The following is a 15,921-nucleotide window of genomic DNA, read 5'->3' as shown; positions in this document are numbered from 1 at the left end:
GGTTCCTGTTCTGGAACTAGCTCTTCTAGAACAGGCTGGCCTCGAACTCACAGAGATCCGCCTGCCTCTGCCTCTCGAGTGCTGGGATTAAAGGCGTGCGTCACCACCGCCCGGCTGCACATGTTTTGTTATATACTTGAAATTATTTCTCAATTGTTGTGTCTAATAAAACAGACATGCAAGCAGTGGACATTTTTAGGGGATAATAACAAAAAACTGGATATGTTCATTGCAGATACAATTTTCCTCAAATATTTTCTAAGTTAATTGAATTGAGAAGACAGAATCCTCAAGCATGGCTGAGTTTAATTTGTAACTTTCTTTGAAATTCCCATGAAAATATACATGGGCCCCCAAATGGACACTAATTAAAATATACACATGTTCCTGTTTCTTTAAGGCAAATAGACTGTCTTTTGTATTTTTAAGTGTGTGTGTGAGTGTGGTCACATGTGCCATGGCCTGTGTATGCAGTCAGAGGACGTCTTGCTGGAGTCATTTCTCTCCTGCCTGCCGTGTGATCCCAGAATCCCACACAGGCTCTGTGGCAAGCACCTCTCCTTGCCTGGCCATCTCGCTGGCCCATGTGCCACTGTTTAAATGTTTTTTGCACCTTTTCTGATTTCACTCACATTTCTGACCAGAAGACTGACCTTCTCATCCACAGATTTGTGCATCATTTGTGTTTCTAAAATTACTACTTTTGTCTTCAACGTTTGAAGATATTTACCATTTTTGACATATTATAAGACTTCCATAATTTGTATTTTCCTAGATTTACTCGCTTCATACACGTATATCAAATTCTTTCAAAAGTAGCTGGGTATGGTGTCATATACCTAGATTCTCCGTACTCCGAGAGGCAAGTTTGAGGCCAGCTTGGATTACATCAAAAGCAAGAACAAAGCCTCTCTTAGTATTTCATTATATGTACACTGAGCTTTAGTCCTCAAAATAGTTTTATCTATAGTTTTGCCTCCATTTTTGTTTCTAGCATAGTTTATTTTGATTGTCTTTTTCCGATTTGTCTGTCCAGAAGTTGGAAGTGAATATTTTTATTTTTACATTTTTGTTATTTTTTAAAAAAGTTTATTAATTTATTCATTTTATTTTTGTGTATTTTGCCTGCATGTATATATATGTGTACCAAATGCATAACCATGTAAGTGCTGGGAATTAAACCTGGTCTTCTGGAAGAGCAACATACATTCTTAAGCTTTGAGCAATCTCTTCATGTTTTGCTATTTTCAATGTCATCAACTTTCACACAGTTTTTACTTGTATTTTTGTTTTTGTTTCTATGAGACAGGGTCTCACTGTGTAGTTCTGGCTGTCTAGGAACTTACTTTGTAGACCAGGCTGGCCTGGAACTCAGAGATCCTCCTACCTCTGCCTTCTGAGTGCTGTAATTAAAGGTGTGCACCACCACGCCCAGCTTTATTTATATTTTAAGTTGTTGTATACTCGTTGCACATAGTATTGGGGTTCAGGAGAAGTTTTCATAAAAGCATATAATCATACAGCTTCCTCCCCTTCTACTTTTTTATGGTTTATACCAACTTTTGACCTCATTGTTTAGCTTGTTACTATGCAGTCTTTCCCCGCAAAGAGCCATTTTAGCACATGTTGCATTTTGATTTGTACATACATATCATCCAACTGTGAGCCTTCTGTCGGCTTCACTAAACATCCCACACAACTCACTAAAGCTCTGCTGCCTCTTTAGATGGATTTCTGATTTTGTATTACAGTCCACTGGTGACACATTCTCCATTTTGTTGAAGCTTGACAACATTTCTGTCATGATTATAGGCCCTTTAGAACTCTTGGGAAAAGATACCAATCCCTCTGCTTCTTTTGCCACTGGTGCCCAACCCCTCTGTTGCTGTTATAGTGAATGTCTGTGTGTGGGGTTGGACAACCTGCCTGTCGGAGCAAATGAACATTCCCCACTAAGGGGTCTCAGCTTTACAGCCCTCCTTCCTATTAGAATTACTTAACGTACACTCTGGGCTTTTACAGTCCCCAGTTTAACTTGCCAGGCGCCAAACAGTGTGAGTCATTGGCCATCCATCTGTGTGGATGGTATATTCCAATGTTTAAAAACACACATGGCATCATCATGGTGTGATTTTAATCTTAGGGTGTTAGGAGCGCTGTTCCTTTTCAGCCACTATCCTGCCTGTTTGGGTACTGTTCCCACGCTTCTATTCGAAGCTTTCCAAAGACAAGAGCATATTCTAGGAATTCACCCACCAATTTCCTTTTAGAAGCTAGTGGTGGTAATAGGAACACCTGTGTTGTGTGAAAGCACCGGAAGTAAAGACTGAGGCACTTCCTGGTCTGCAGAAGACCTCCACATTTGTTTTCCAAGCAAACAGTAGGTTAAGTAAGTTACAACCTAACCGGGAGGAGACCTGTTCTTACCTCTTGTTCTTACAAACCTGTATTGGTATTTTGGGGTTAGAAATATAATTTGTGTTTCATAATGGAACAACAAGCATGTCCACTAACTGACCCCCAGGAGAGTGGTGAACCACCCATGTGGCTCAGGTTACTGAGCAAAGGTCAAATTCAGTCTCTAATTCCATGTCGGTTATAAAGAAAACAATGAATTTTTGTTCACCCGATGGGGGTGGTGCACACCTGTAATCCCAGCTCCTGGGAGGCAAGGGCAGGGCCATCCAGGAATTCAAGACTACCAAGACTATTGTCAACCCCTTGCTGTGATGGATTTGAGGCCAGCTGGGATACATGAGAACCTATCTTAAAACATAAACTTTAGTTCGTGTTCCATGGGGCAAACTCCAGTGTATCTGAGCTTAGAGAGTTTAGGTTTTAAGGAAAACAAAGCCACTGACCAAGCCCATAGCATCTGTTTTACATGAAAGTTGAAAGGATGCTCAGTTAGCCCCAGATTATCAGTAAAAGCCCCATCCATCCAACTGTCCCTCTAATGTCGTACTGGACTCATGAGTGGCACAGGAAGGGGAGTATAATCTCCTCTTCACCCCGTTTCCAGACTTCTGACAGCACCTACTATTTAGAAGCCACAGCTTCTGAAGCAGTGGTTCCTAAACTGTGGGTCACGACCCCTTTGGCAAACCTCTATCTCCAAAAATATCCACCTACCTTACAGTTCATGACAGTAGCAAAATTACAGTTATGAAGTAATAATGAAATAATTTTATGGTGGGGGGGGGTCACGACACCATGAGGAACCGTGTTAGGGGGTCACAGCTACCTAGAGACTCTGTCTTAAGCTATCACCAGGTCCTAGTTTCAGTACCAGATATAAGGGCACTTTCATGAAGCTAACTGGCAGTAAGGTCTAATACACATGAAGGGGCTTTCACAATACAGAGCACTCCCCACCACCCACAGCTCTGTGGTTGCTTCTTGAGATGTTTGCGGAATACCGCTAAGCGCCACTTAACCACAAAAGTCATAAAAGTCACACCATGAATAGCGATTCTAATTACTGTCCATCCACACGCCCCCGCCCGCCCTGGGGCCTACACATCACAGTTCTCATCTTTTATACCACACGGTGATCACACAGGTTAGTATCTACTTAGCCACTGACGTCAGAATAATGGGGACAGGTGTTCCCTGTCTGGAGTTCATGGAGCACGTCCTTGTAGAATGGCTGGGCAGGGGTGCTCTCCTGGTTTTGGTCTTTTTAAAATGCCAGGTACGAACCAGGTGTGGTGGCACACACCTTTAGTCCCAGCACTTGGGAGTCTGAGGCAGGTGGATCTCTGCGAGTTTAAGGTCAGCCAGGACTGCACTGTGACACCTTGTATAAAAATGAACTAAAATGCTAGGTGTCATGGGAGAAGTTAAGGGAACACAACCTTCTTGACTAAAGGTGATTATCTCAAAATATGGGAACCAGTTTTGTAAAGTTCATTATAGTTCCAGTGTTTAATGTTAGTGGTCTATAAAGACAAGAGTCTGGCTGGGGGGGGGGCGCTGGGGAGATGGCTCAGTGGGGAGAGGGCTTGCTGCACAAGCCTGAGGGCCCGAGTTCTAGTCCCAGCACACACATAGACGCTGAATGTGGAGGTGCATGCCTATAATGACAGTGGTGCGGTAGTAACAGGTGGAGCCTTGGGGCTGGCCAGCCAGCCTAGCTGAAAGGCAAACTGTAGATTCAACGAGAGACCCATCTCCAAGAATAATTGGAAGAAAAATAGAGGAAAACATCCAGGAAAGCTTACCCTCTGTTTCCACACACACATGCACAGGCAAATGCAAGCCCACGGAGATGCACACATACGCTTTCTCCACACACTTAAGAAAGTTTTAAAAATGTCACTGAATAAGAAAAGACATGAGGAATTGGGAAGAAGCGGGTCAGGGCTTCAGAGACATAAAGGAAATCGGCTCCCTGGCTAGAGGACGTTCAGTCCTGAAAGTGGCCCAGCTTTGGCTCCAATAATCTACAAATTTAGCTCAGAGGCACATGAGGCCACATGCTTGCTGCTGCCCTTCTCTTTGTTACATTTGTCCTCCTCTGGTCATCCACTTAGCTATGGCCCTCACCCATCTCAACCAAGGGCAATCTCGGATACCTTTAAGAACATCCTTATCTTGGACAACAGGAAAAATACTCCTGGCTCTCCCTAAGGTCACTGGCATGATCCAAGTGTATGGACGTGACCCAAGCATCCTTGTTCACATACGCAGCTTGCCACTTCTGCTGCTGGAACAAGAGAGGTTCTTTTTAAAGATGCCGGGAAGCACTGGCTCGTGTTTCCAAACACTGCTCCCTTACCTGGGCTCCTCTGCGTACATTTCCACTCCGTTCTTCCCGGAGCACAAGGGGGGCTAAGTCATGCCCTCATGCTTGCATCTCCTGGCCATATCCCCTCCGCAATACTGGCAGTAGGGAGAGGGAGATTTGCTAGGGGGAACCTTACCAGAATTCCTCTAAGATCCACATTAAGTCTAGTGATGTGGAAAAACAAAACAAAATAAAACAAAACAACAACAACAACAAAACCCACCCCAACTCACAATTGTTATGATAGCATTGTTCTGTAGTATTTGTCAAAAATATATGCTACTTGGGGCTAGAGAAATGGCTCAGCAGTTAACAGCAATTGCTGCTTTTGCAGAGGACCCAGGTTCAACCTTAAGGGCTCTGCACAGTGACTTGTCACCATCCACAGAGGACCTGATGCCTTCTGACAACATGCCCGTGTCCTCAGTAAGGACACGTGGATCATGCCAGGGACCTTAGGGAGAGCCAGGAGTGTTTTTCCTGTTGCCCAAGATAAGGATGTTCCTAAAGGTATCACAGCCTGCCCTTTGTTGACAACGATGGACACCAGGCATGCATGCATACATACAGTCAAAACACTCACATACATAAAAATTTAAACAATTAAAAAAATGTGGTCTGAAATAATTATAAAATTAAAAGTCTGCTTATTAGAGTTTTCTAAATTCTGTTGACTCTTAAGCTTAAGTTCATTTTTCTCAAATAAGCATATTTTACAATGCTAAGGAAAATAAAGCTAAGTGTCTAGCCTGAGGGTCCAAGTCCTTCCTCTGCTTTCTCTTTCTCTTTAATAACAGAACCATTCCTGCTCCACTCTTGGTTCTAACTGGATACTTAGCTGCTTAGCTAGGGACTGTCACAATTTGGATGCAGTTTGTCCGCATCTGCATGTTGAATCTATATTGACGTTTGAGTCTCAGTATAGGTGTTGAGAAACAGCGAGAGCTTTAAGGGTTAATTAAATCATAGGCGCTCTACCCTCATGAATAGAGTACTGTCTTCAAGAGACTAGATTAGGGCTTGGGGTGGGTTGTGTCTGTTGGGATGAGGTTAGTGACAGGAAGCAGGGTGGGTTGTTGGAAAGCAAGGGTACTCCAGGTATTTGTGTCTTCCTCATGTGCTGTTGTATAATACCAAGCAGACTCTGCTACTCTGCTCAGACCTTCCAGAATTTTGAGTTAAATAAGAATTTTTTTTTCTTTACAAGGTACCCAGATTCAGGTATTTTGTTATAACCACACAGACTGAGGCAATGACTCCAGCCGGCGGTCACCTACCATTGGCCAATAGGAAGTAGGCAGAAGTGACCCCTGTAATTTAAAATATTTTATTCTGAACTTCTGTTCCCTTTTTCTCTGGTTGGGAATGAGTGGTCAGTACAAAGTCGACTGGCCAGCAGGGATCTCTGTATTGCCCGTGGATCCACTCATCTATGAATGGTTGGACTTGAGGTCCTGGCCCTCCTTCAGCTGCATCTTCTGCACCCTAAGTTATATAGCTCTGGGGAAATGACTTCTTTTCCTAAAAAGTTCTACCAGGAGTCTTTCACCCATCAAGTGAGCTGGATTTATTAAGACAACCTAAAAACCACGTTAATGTAATTAAGTAACATTTATTTTACAGAAAACAATTTTCAAAGAATACATTTAAAAACCATCTAGATACTGATTTTATAGCATTACAAAAAATTTGATAGGCACAATTGAAGTATTCAGATAAACTGTGAGGGGTGAAGGGGGGGGATCTATAACTGCTATTCTCGGTGGTCCATGTGACTCCCCAAACAGGAGCTGTTCCATGAGGCAGTAGTGCACTTTGAGTAAATTGAATAAATCACATAAAATATATACTTTTATACAGAAAGTGTTATTGTATTATCACTTTCAATTACTTATAAAAAACTTCATTTTGAATTGCACAAAAGTTCTCTTTAAAACCGATAATTCCCAGAAGACAGGGCTTAGAGCTATATGTCTAAATAATTCATTACAAATTAATTAGATCTCTACTTCTCCACAGATAAAAAACAATCTATGAAGAATTACATCATTTAAGTGGGACATTTAAAATTTTTTTTCATAGGAAAATAGGTTTATACATTTGTCCCTAGTCAGCTAGTCTTTCTCCCCCTACTTTAAAACAAATCACAGGGTTTTCCGAGCTTCCAGCTGGAGTTCCAGTGCCACCGAACAGTGTGTGTCTGTCGCACCTGCCCACCTTGTCTCTCACTCTGGCCTAGTATCCAATTATCAAAAAGGCACGTGGCTACATTCTTCAGAACAGTTTTGGTCTTTTGAAAAAAAAAATCACACATTTGTAAGCAGTGATTTCAATCATGTTTTAAAACAAAAATACTAGACAAACTCATTTCTCAACGCAGGCGATAGAGAATCCACGCGCTCGCTCCCTGCAGGCACCTCACTTTCCGTAGAACTTCTTGTTGAGCAGGTATATGAGGAGGTTCACGTTCACCTTCACCTTGTCGAACATCTTCATCACAGCCACCCCTTCATACTGCATCTGAAGCAAGTCCTGGAACCAGAGAGATGACGGTACAGCTACGTGACCTCAGAGCTTAAAAACACCCCACTGGGGCTTCCAAAACATTAGTCTGCTTAAAAACACAGGCGAGTTAGACTCAGACCACCAAGCCGAGCCCTGGAACTTCAGGTGTGGCAGCTCTGAGCTGAGAGTCACATTTTAACAAGTTCATAAATGACAGTGAATAATGCTGCAGTCAGAACATGGCACTTAGAGAATTACTGCCTACATGGAAGAAAGTGGCTTGAAGGTAGAGAGAGGGCCAGAGGTATAATTTGGTGGTACAAAGCTAGTTTGTGTGTGAGAGGGTCTGAGCTTGAACTTCAGTACTGGAAAAAAAGAAAATTATTATCCATTTAAATCACACACAATTTTCATTTTAATCTCATAATTAAAAAATTTCACACACACACACACACACACACACGGCATGCTGTGGAGGACAGAGGACAACTTGTTGGTTCTCTTCTTCCACCATCTGAGTTCCAGAATTCCAGGAGTTAAACTTGGCAGGGACTGTGTAAGGCACAGAGAGCCCCAGTGGCTCACATAAAATCCCAGCTCACCTGAATATTGAGCTGCACCTTTTCCATCTCAACACTGAGGAATTTGGATCTGACGTCGAAGATGCCCACGTCCTCAGTAGCTATGATGTCGAATGTAACATTCTTAAACCTATTGAAGAGGAACAGTCAAACACGGGCAACCACAAGTTAACCCTTAAAGAAGAGAAAAACAAACAAAGCCTCAACTTGGACCAGTGTGCAGGAGAGGCTAAGGCAGCCTGGCTCGCATCAGCTCCTCATGCCATTCCTGAACATCCAGTCTGAAGGCTACTGTTGGGATCTGAACTAGATGCTTTTCTTACAAGGTAAATAGCAGGTGTGATGCTTGACGTTGACCTATCCTACTATATAGCAGGTGTGACCCCTGACATTAACGTATCTTACTGTAGAGCAGGTGTGACCCTTGACACTGACCTATACTATGGTAGAGCAGGTGTGACCCTTGACATTGACCTATCCTACTGTATAGCAGGTGTGATCCTTCACATTGACCTTTACTACTGTATAGCAGGTGTGATCCTTGACATTGACCTATTCTGCTATATAGCAGGTGTGACCCTTGACATTGACCTATACTACTGTATAGCAGGTGTGACTCTTGACATTGACCTATTCTGCTGTATAGCAGGTGTGACCCTTGACATTGACCTATAATACTACTGCTGGGGTAGCAGAGTACAGTAGATAGTAACTTTTACAGAAACTTCCAGAGAGAAAGAGGAGCGTTCTCTGAGCTCATTTACTCAGGTTTTGTGGTCAGGCCCTAAAAGGCAGTGGCGGTAGGGTAGGGGTGGAGTCAGAGAGAGGGCCAAAGCCAGTGGCTGACTTTTCTTGAGAGAAAGGAAGATGGGAGGGATAGATATGAAGCTCATGGTCCCCTGCATGTGTGGTGTCTGCTGGGGCTGTGCCTGGTGGGTTCGTCTTGAATTCACTCTCTTGTAGCACACTCTTGGAGGCGGTTTTGACCAGGGCCTGGCACAGCTCGTGGGTCTGACCACACTGTTTAGCAACTGTCGATGGCTCTTGCACGAATCAGAAGGCAGCCTTTTATGCTCACTGCTCTGACCCAGTTCTTTGGAAGGGACCAAGAGAAGACCCGAGGAGCCATACGGGACAAACAAAAGAACACAAGACTTCTGGATACACACCCTTTCTAGGACCGATCACATCAGCACCAGATGCTGAAGGTCTCTGGGAGTAAGACTAGTGATCTGTGCACTGTGCTAAGCCTTGATAGAACAAAGCCCTCTGAGCCACCCAGGGAAGCCTGAGAATGCTTAGTCAGCTTGGGTGTGAGCTTAGGGTGGGTGTGTTCTCATAGACGCTAGGCTTTACTTACTGGTTGGTTTGCAGGTCGTCTATGCCCAACAGGACACCTTTGTCATGCAGCTTCGCTGCTGTGTACCTCACTGGCTTCACTCTCTTCGTTCCTTTGGGTTCTGCTTTTCCGTCCAGCTTAATTGATCTCCGAGAATTTCTGAGCAAATGAGAACAACTACCTGTTGTCAAGACGTTACAGGCAGTGCGGCAGCCATGCGCAGTAACCCCACTGTTCACAGGGGGCTCCCTTGTACTGACCTGTGCTTTTTCCTCTCCCGATAAAAGGAGAAAAAGGTCCCCTTGCTCTGGAATCCCTATACCCAACTGCATTTCCTCAGTGACTGAAGCTGGCTTTTAAAATAAAATGTATGCTGTGTTCTCAGGCATTCTGAACTAAGTGTCTGCCTAATAAGTCACTGCAAGTAGCCCTGGAGTAATTACATGGACTTTCTGTTCTAATGTGGAGGCATCAATAAAACTTCTCTAATTTAGTAAACACTATATGGCTAGCACCACTCCAAATACATACTTTATACATATTACTTTGTGTCTTCTAAAATGAGCAGCTTCCCAGTGCTTTGAAATTAATGCATTCCTTCGCTATAAATCATTTCGTTCAGCTTCCATAGCAACACCTGAGAAGCTGCCACTCTCGATCCAGGTTTAATATGAGAACATTGAGATCACATGATGTATGTGAGACTCAGAACCCACATCGGGACTATAGTTTGTGGCTCAAAGTTGCTGTAAACGCCATGTGAAACAAAACACTAACAAGCATTTGCTGCTGAAAATTTGCTTGATTGACTTCTTCTTCTTGGGTCTAGTGTTAAAGTAAAATCTGCACAGTCCCCAGTGAATGAAGAGTGGGCCCAAGTGAGGTGATGAGAAAACTCCCCTCACCAGACTTCCTGTGAGTGATACCATCGATTTTTCTACACAGTATCATTTCCTCCTGCTCTTCTGCAGACGAAGGTTATCTGAAAATATTGTATCACATATCTAAATGGATAATTAAAGTTTAATCAGCATTGACCCAGTCTGGTGATAAGAATAATTATCAGCAAGGAATAGTCACTGAGAGTCATTATATTGTATATAAAAAAAATCCATAATTTGTATTCTAATGGATATGAGAGAGCTGCCAAATTTAGCCCATTGTGTCAGTAATGACTTAAAAAACAGCCAACAAGGAATTTTAAATCATTAAGTTTTAAATTATTAAGTTGCTGTATGCAATTAGCAAATACCTGACTTATCTAAGACTATCAGGTAGACAGAATCCCATTCCTCATAGACATTCTTAAATCAAGTAATATATGTGCTGGATAGTTTTCTGTCACCTTGGCACAATCTACAGTCACTTGAGATTTTTAAGTCAGTTGATTGGGCTGTAGGCAAGTCTATAGCACACTCCCTTAATTAGTAAATGATGAGGGAGGGTCCAGCCCATTGTGGGTGGCGTCAGCCCTAGGCTGCCAGTTCTGGGTTCTATACAAAAGCAGGCTGGGCAAGCCATGAGGAGCAAGGCAGTAAGCAGCGCCCCTCTGTATTCTCTGAACCTACCTCCAGGTTCCTCCTCCAGTTCCCTCAATGATGAATTGGGACTGGGATGACATGTAAGCCAAGTAAACTCTTTCCTCCCCAAGCTGCTTCGGTCGTAGTCTTTATCAACAAGAGAAACAAAACCAGAACGCTTCCCAAACCAACACAGGCCACCACCGGTACTGTAGTCTCCCCATACAAAGCACGACAGAGAGAATGACCATGAACTCACTTTCTTTTTAGGTTGTCTACACAAGTCTTTATGTAGGTGTCGTAATAATTAATTTGATCTTCATAAAACGCTGCCTTCTTATTAAGTGCGGTCAGGGTCTGCTGCAGTTTTGACAGTTCAGCTTTTCGAAGCTTGCGGTGGAGTCTTTGATTTCGAATATCCTGGAACGAGTAAAGGCTCTAATGACAGGCTGAAGCAAGACTCGCTTTGTGAGACTGGTACTTTAGAAGAACAACGCGCAGCAGGCCAGCATCTAACTGCTGATCCTAGTGGATCTCAGCACCTGATTACATGTATTACCACAGCCCAACGCGTTGTTATCTCTTTCTACTGCAGGACTGGAAAACGTCCAGCTTTGATTTTAAGAGGGTTACTAAAGTTTATTTTTCCCCCAGCTGAGAGAAGTGGGCTGGGAAGATGGCTCACAGTCGGTAAAGTGCTTTCACGAGGACGTGAGTTCAGATCCCTGATACCCACTAAAAACTAGGCACATATGTGTAACCCCAGAGCTGGGGCCGGGGCAGGGACAGGCAGACCTCGGGGGCTCATTGGCCAGCTAGTCAGCTGAAACTGCTGTGAGGTTCAGGTTCAGTGAGAGGCTTGTCTCAAAAAATAAGCTACCAAGCTATAGAATTGAATAAGAACTATAGAGAAAAAAAGAACTGAAAATACTGGCACCTAACGTTGACCACACACACACACACACGCATACGCACACTTCACATACACATGTAAGCAAACATACCTACTTCATAGACATACGCAAACATTTCACAGACAGACATTCCCACCACAAAGCCAAAAATGTAATTTGTGAATCACCAAATAGTTTAGATGTTTTAAAAGAGGCACAACAGGCTGGAATGTAGCGCAGTTGGTAGGGTGCTGGCTCAACAGCCTGGCTCCCATCATTAGCACGTCAATTAGGCACCGGTGCACACCTGTAATCCCAGCACTCGGAGGCAGAGGCAAACAGTTCAGTTCAAAGGCTTCCCAGCTAGATAACAAGCTACAGGCCAGCCTGGGATACAGGAGATCCTTCAGACCAGTAAAAGAAGTACATAGAAAATGAGAGAAATGTGATCTCCTCAGACTGCACTGAACTTTCCTCTTTGAAGACTATTTTAAGCCCAAACTGTTTATGTTTACGTATTATTTCATGTAATACATAGATGGCTCTCATGACCTGAGAAGATTCAAAACTGAAAACTATTACAATTGGCTAACTCTCCATTTCTGTGGTTCCGCATTATGGATTTGAACAAATAAGAGCTGAAAATATGGAGGAAAACGAAAACTATGTAATGAACATATCTAGCCCCTTCTCTTATTACTCCCTAAGCGATACAGTGTCACATGTATTTACACAGCACTTAGATTGTATATTTAGGTAACATATATGAGAGATGACTTAGAGTCTATGGGGAAAGTTAGACACGATAGCACACACTTGTTGGTCCCAGCCACTTATGAGGCTGAGTCAGGAGGACTGCTTGAGCCCAGAGTGAGACAGTCCTGGCAAGATAGCGATACACCATTTCATTTTACTTTTTAAGTAAAACACACACAGGAGGATGTGAATAGCTCATATGCAGATATTTTGGATTTCATATAAGGGACCTGAGCACCCATGGATTCTGTTTATTAGCTGGAATCCTAAACCCAGTCCCCTCCAGATAGCAAGCAGTGACTATGCTTAAATTTAAATAGGATTCCTAGAATGCAAACCATTTTGCCTTATTGTTTATAGATTAGGGGAGCTGTGTTAAAATTAAACTTGCAGATGTAGGTTTACAAAGTCACTCCGTAAAGGCTGGGGAGATTTCTCAGTGGGAAAAAGTGTTTGCCATGAAAGCCCAATGATTTGAGTTTGATCCCAGAACCCACATAAAGTCAGATGTGGTGGCATGCATCTATAATTACAGCATGAATTCCAGAGATGGGAGCTGGGGGCTGGAAACAAGAGTTGGCTGGAAGCTCATGGACCAGCTAGCCCAGATCTCTCTATACAGCAGAGACAAGAGAAACTCTGCCTCAAAAAGGTAGGGGTTGTGAGCTCACAAAGGCGTTCTCTGACCTCCACACATACACTATGATACACATGCTGGCACTCGGACGTTCTCTCTCTCTCTCTCTCTCTCTCTCTCTCTCTCTTTCTCTCTCTCATTATTAAAACAATTCAAATATTATTCAGTAAGCTATGAAAAGATTTCACTTGAGAAAATGGTGCCTGTTTAACATTATTTTTCCTCTGTGAACAAATTAAAACCAATTGTTTCAGGAATTCTAAGGCATATTCCCCTACATCTTCTGGAATAAAAAACCCCTCACTAAATAGAGCCTTCTCATTGATGGCAACAGCACTGGTTTCTCTCTCATATGCCCTAAGAGAAGTAGTCCCTTGCCCCAAACTATAAAAAGAAATGCGAGCCTCTTTGTATTACTCAGGAAAGGAGAAGTACCATCTGCAACCATTTTCCCACTGAAGAATCGAACTGTGCATTCCCCCCCACCGGGGGGGGATGACAAAATAGATGTTTCTCATTTAACTGCCTTTAAGTCCAGATCCATATTAATGTGTACATTTGAACCAAAAGAATGAAATGTACTTTTTACCCAAAGATGTCCCTTCTTATCACCACTACACACATCTCCACCACTTCCTGTGTTTCCTTGAATGAAGCGAGAGTACGTCACAGGAAGTTCTCAAAATGTGAAATGAGCAAAACAGAAACAAACACCTTTAAGTCTGAGCTACACTGAGGCTAAACTGCTTAGAAGTGAACTCCAGGGACAGAAAGCCACCATCTTAATGGCAGATCCTAAGAGCGATTTCTTAACAGTGAAGAAAAAGAATATTTCCCAAAGTGCCATAAAACAGACAAATGAACACACGGAAAAACCAACAGCCATGGCCTAAAGCAGTAACAACACTGATCATTACAGCTCCGGGGTATTTACCCCTGGTGCCCTGGTATGTCTCATCTATTCCTGATAAATTCACAAGCTCCTTGAAACCTTTAAAACCACAGAGCACTACGGAAAACAAGAGCCACGTATGCACCACGAGGCCCTCACGCTGCCTCCCGGGATGCCCAACTGTGCCACTGATTAGCAAATGTCTATGTGACAAAGGAAGAATACTATCTCCAGACACCTTGGCAATCTCGTTGAGAATGTCTTGGTATTTATTTTTGGATGACACGTGTCCGGTCTGCTCCAGCGTCCGAAGATTCCTCTGGATCTTCCTCTTCTTTTGCTCAAGAGGCAGGCACGCATCTTCCATCATTGCTTGGCTCTGTTTCCCTTCTTCTGGAGTCCTCGAGTCTACAATGGCACGGCTCTCCATGTCTTTGGCGTGCTCCAGTTCCTAAAAAGAAAATAGCAGAAGTCACTTTTCCTCGAACCACTCTGTCACAAGCTGAAGTCTAAAGAGGAGCATTGAATGTGCTCTTTATGGGTTTTGAAGTAAACCCTGGAAGGAAAATAGCTTCCACTTAAACAAAACACCCAGTAGGGATAATGGACCTAATCCAAAGGTGCCACTTTCTTGCCAAGGTGACAAACCATTACTTTGTAATTATAACTATTACTTTGTAATTCCTTGGATAAAGGGTCTCAATTTAAAGGTAGCCCAGTTGAGAAAATTAAAAGTAGATTTTGAATTAACACATGGCTCTGAGAGCCCACTAAAGCCTCATAAACCAGCCACGCTGACAGAGATTCATAGGCCATTTAACAGCGAGGCAGCCAGAGAGTTTCATTCTGATCCCAGAATTACTGATGCAGTCAGGGTTCCTTTGAACCACAGGGTGAAGATATTCCCGCGGATGACAGTGCCTCAATCCATGATGTACACACAAATGAATGCTAAGCAGTCTGTCCAAGACAGATGTAATACAAGGAGACGGATGGCCTTCTGTTTTATTGCACAAGACAAGTGACGTCACAGTCCATTCTATGGCACAAGCTGTTATTAGAGTAATGTAGGCATAGGGCACAGCTCACAGAAATGGCTTACTGGGTCGGCAGCAAATAACTGGCAACCAATATACTTAATCCGTGTCAGCCACTACTGCATCCAGTTAGCATGTTCTCTCCTCTTGTTTAGTCTTCCCTGTGAATTAGGAATTATTTCTAGGGGCTGGAGAGATGGCTCAGTGGCTTAGAGCACTGGCTGTTCTCCAGAGGTCCTGAGTTCAATTCCCAGCAACCCACATGGTGGCTCACAACCATCTAATACTGGAGTCTAATGCCCTCTTCTGGTGTAAAAGCATACATACAGACAGAGCGTTCATATATACATAAGATAAATACATCTTTACAAAATTATTTCTACTTTACAGGTAAGACAACGAAGGCCTAGAGTTCTAAGTGTTCACAGTCCCAAGCTAGGAAGAATAGAGATAGAGTTAAATATTCTCTCTTATCAATTTACATACTTTAGGAAAAACTGAAACAATTGGAGCTATAAATCTTTTATCTTAAATCAGTATTTTTTACATCCAGATTGCTTTTAAAAAATCACATATTTTCTTATATGAGATGGCTTGAAGTTTTAATTTTTCAAAATTAAATCTGGAGATAGAATGATTTCTTGGCAACTCATTACATTAAGAGGAACAGGAAAATGATAAGCACTTCCATTAAGAAGTAATTAGATAATTCTATTAACTTGGTCAGGGAGCGGCAATTATTGGCAATAAAATAACATCTGGGATTAATTCATTTATTTCAGAATGAACTGAACAATTATTACTGTTTCCCCTTGTTGTTTAAACAGTCCAGGATGACCTTGAGCTCTCTGAACTTCCTGCCAAGTGCTGGGATTATAGGCGTGTATCTTCATGCCCAATTTTAATGATGCACCTTTTTTCTTTGTTTTGAGACAGGGTCTTACTATACTGCTCTGATTGTCCTAGAACTCA

The 15,921-nt window shown here is 42.8% G+C and overlaps 1 protein-coding gene across 2 annotated transcripts in view; it reads right to left on the bottom strand.

Annotated features, from left to right (window-relative positions):
- Positions 1-6,412: 6,412 nt before the first annotated feature.
- The window catches only part of Iqgap2 (IQ motif containing GTPase activating protein 2), a 287,742-nt gene continuing 278,233 nt past the window's right edge, over positions 6,413-15,921 (bottom strand). Inside the window, exons 32-36 of one of the 2 annotated variants that reach the window (XM_005356461.3) lie at positions 14,151-14,363; positions 10,994-11,154; positions 9,236-9,373; positions 7,897-8,005; positions 6,413-7,321 (exon numbers count right to left, since the gene is read on the bottom strand). In XM_005356461.3, coding sequence (XP_005356518.1) covers positions 7,208-7,321; positions 7,897-8,005; positions 9,236-9,373; positions 10,994-11,154; positions 14,151-14,363 — 735 coding nt within the window. In that variant the 3' untranslated portion in view covers positions 6,413-7,207. The remainder of the gene's footprint in view (positions 7,322-7,896; positions 8,006-9,235; positions 9,374-10,993; positions 11,155-14,150; positions 14,364-15,921) is intronic. The other variant, XM_013349678.2, reaches the window with a different exon arrangement.

The sequence above is a fragment of the Microtus ochrogaster genome, chromosome 19 (genome assembly GCF_000317375.1).
Source record: "Microtus ochrogaster isolate Prairie Vole_2 chromosome 19, MicOch1.0, whole genome shotgun sequence".
Classification (NCBI taxonomy): Eukaryota; Metazoa; Chordata; class Mammalia; order Rodentia; family Cricetidae; genus Microtus; species Microtus ochrogaster.
Note: the sequence above shows the minus strand (reverse complement) of the source record. Positions and strands in the feature narration are given on the sequence as shown.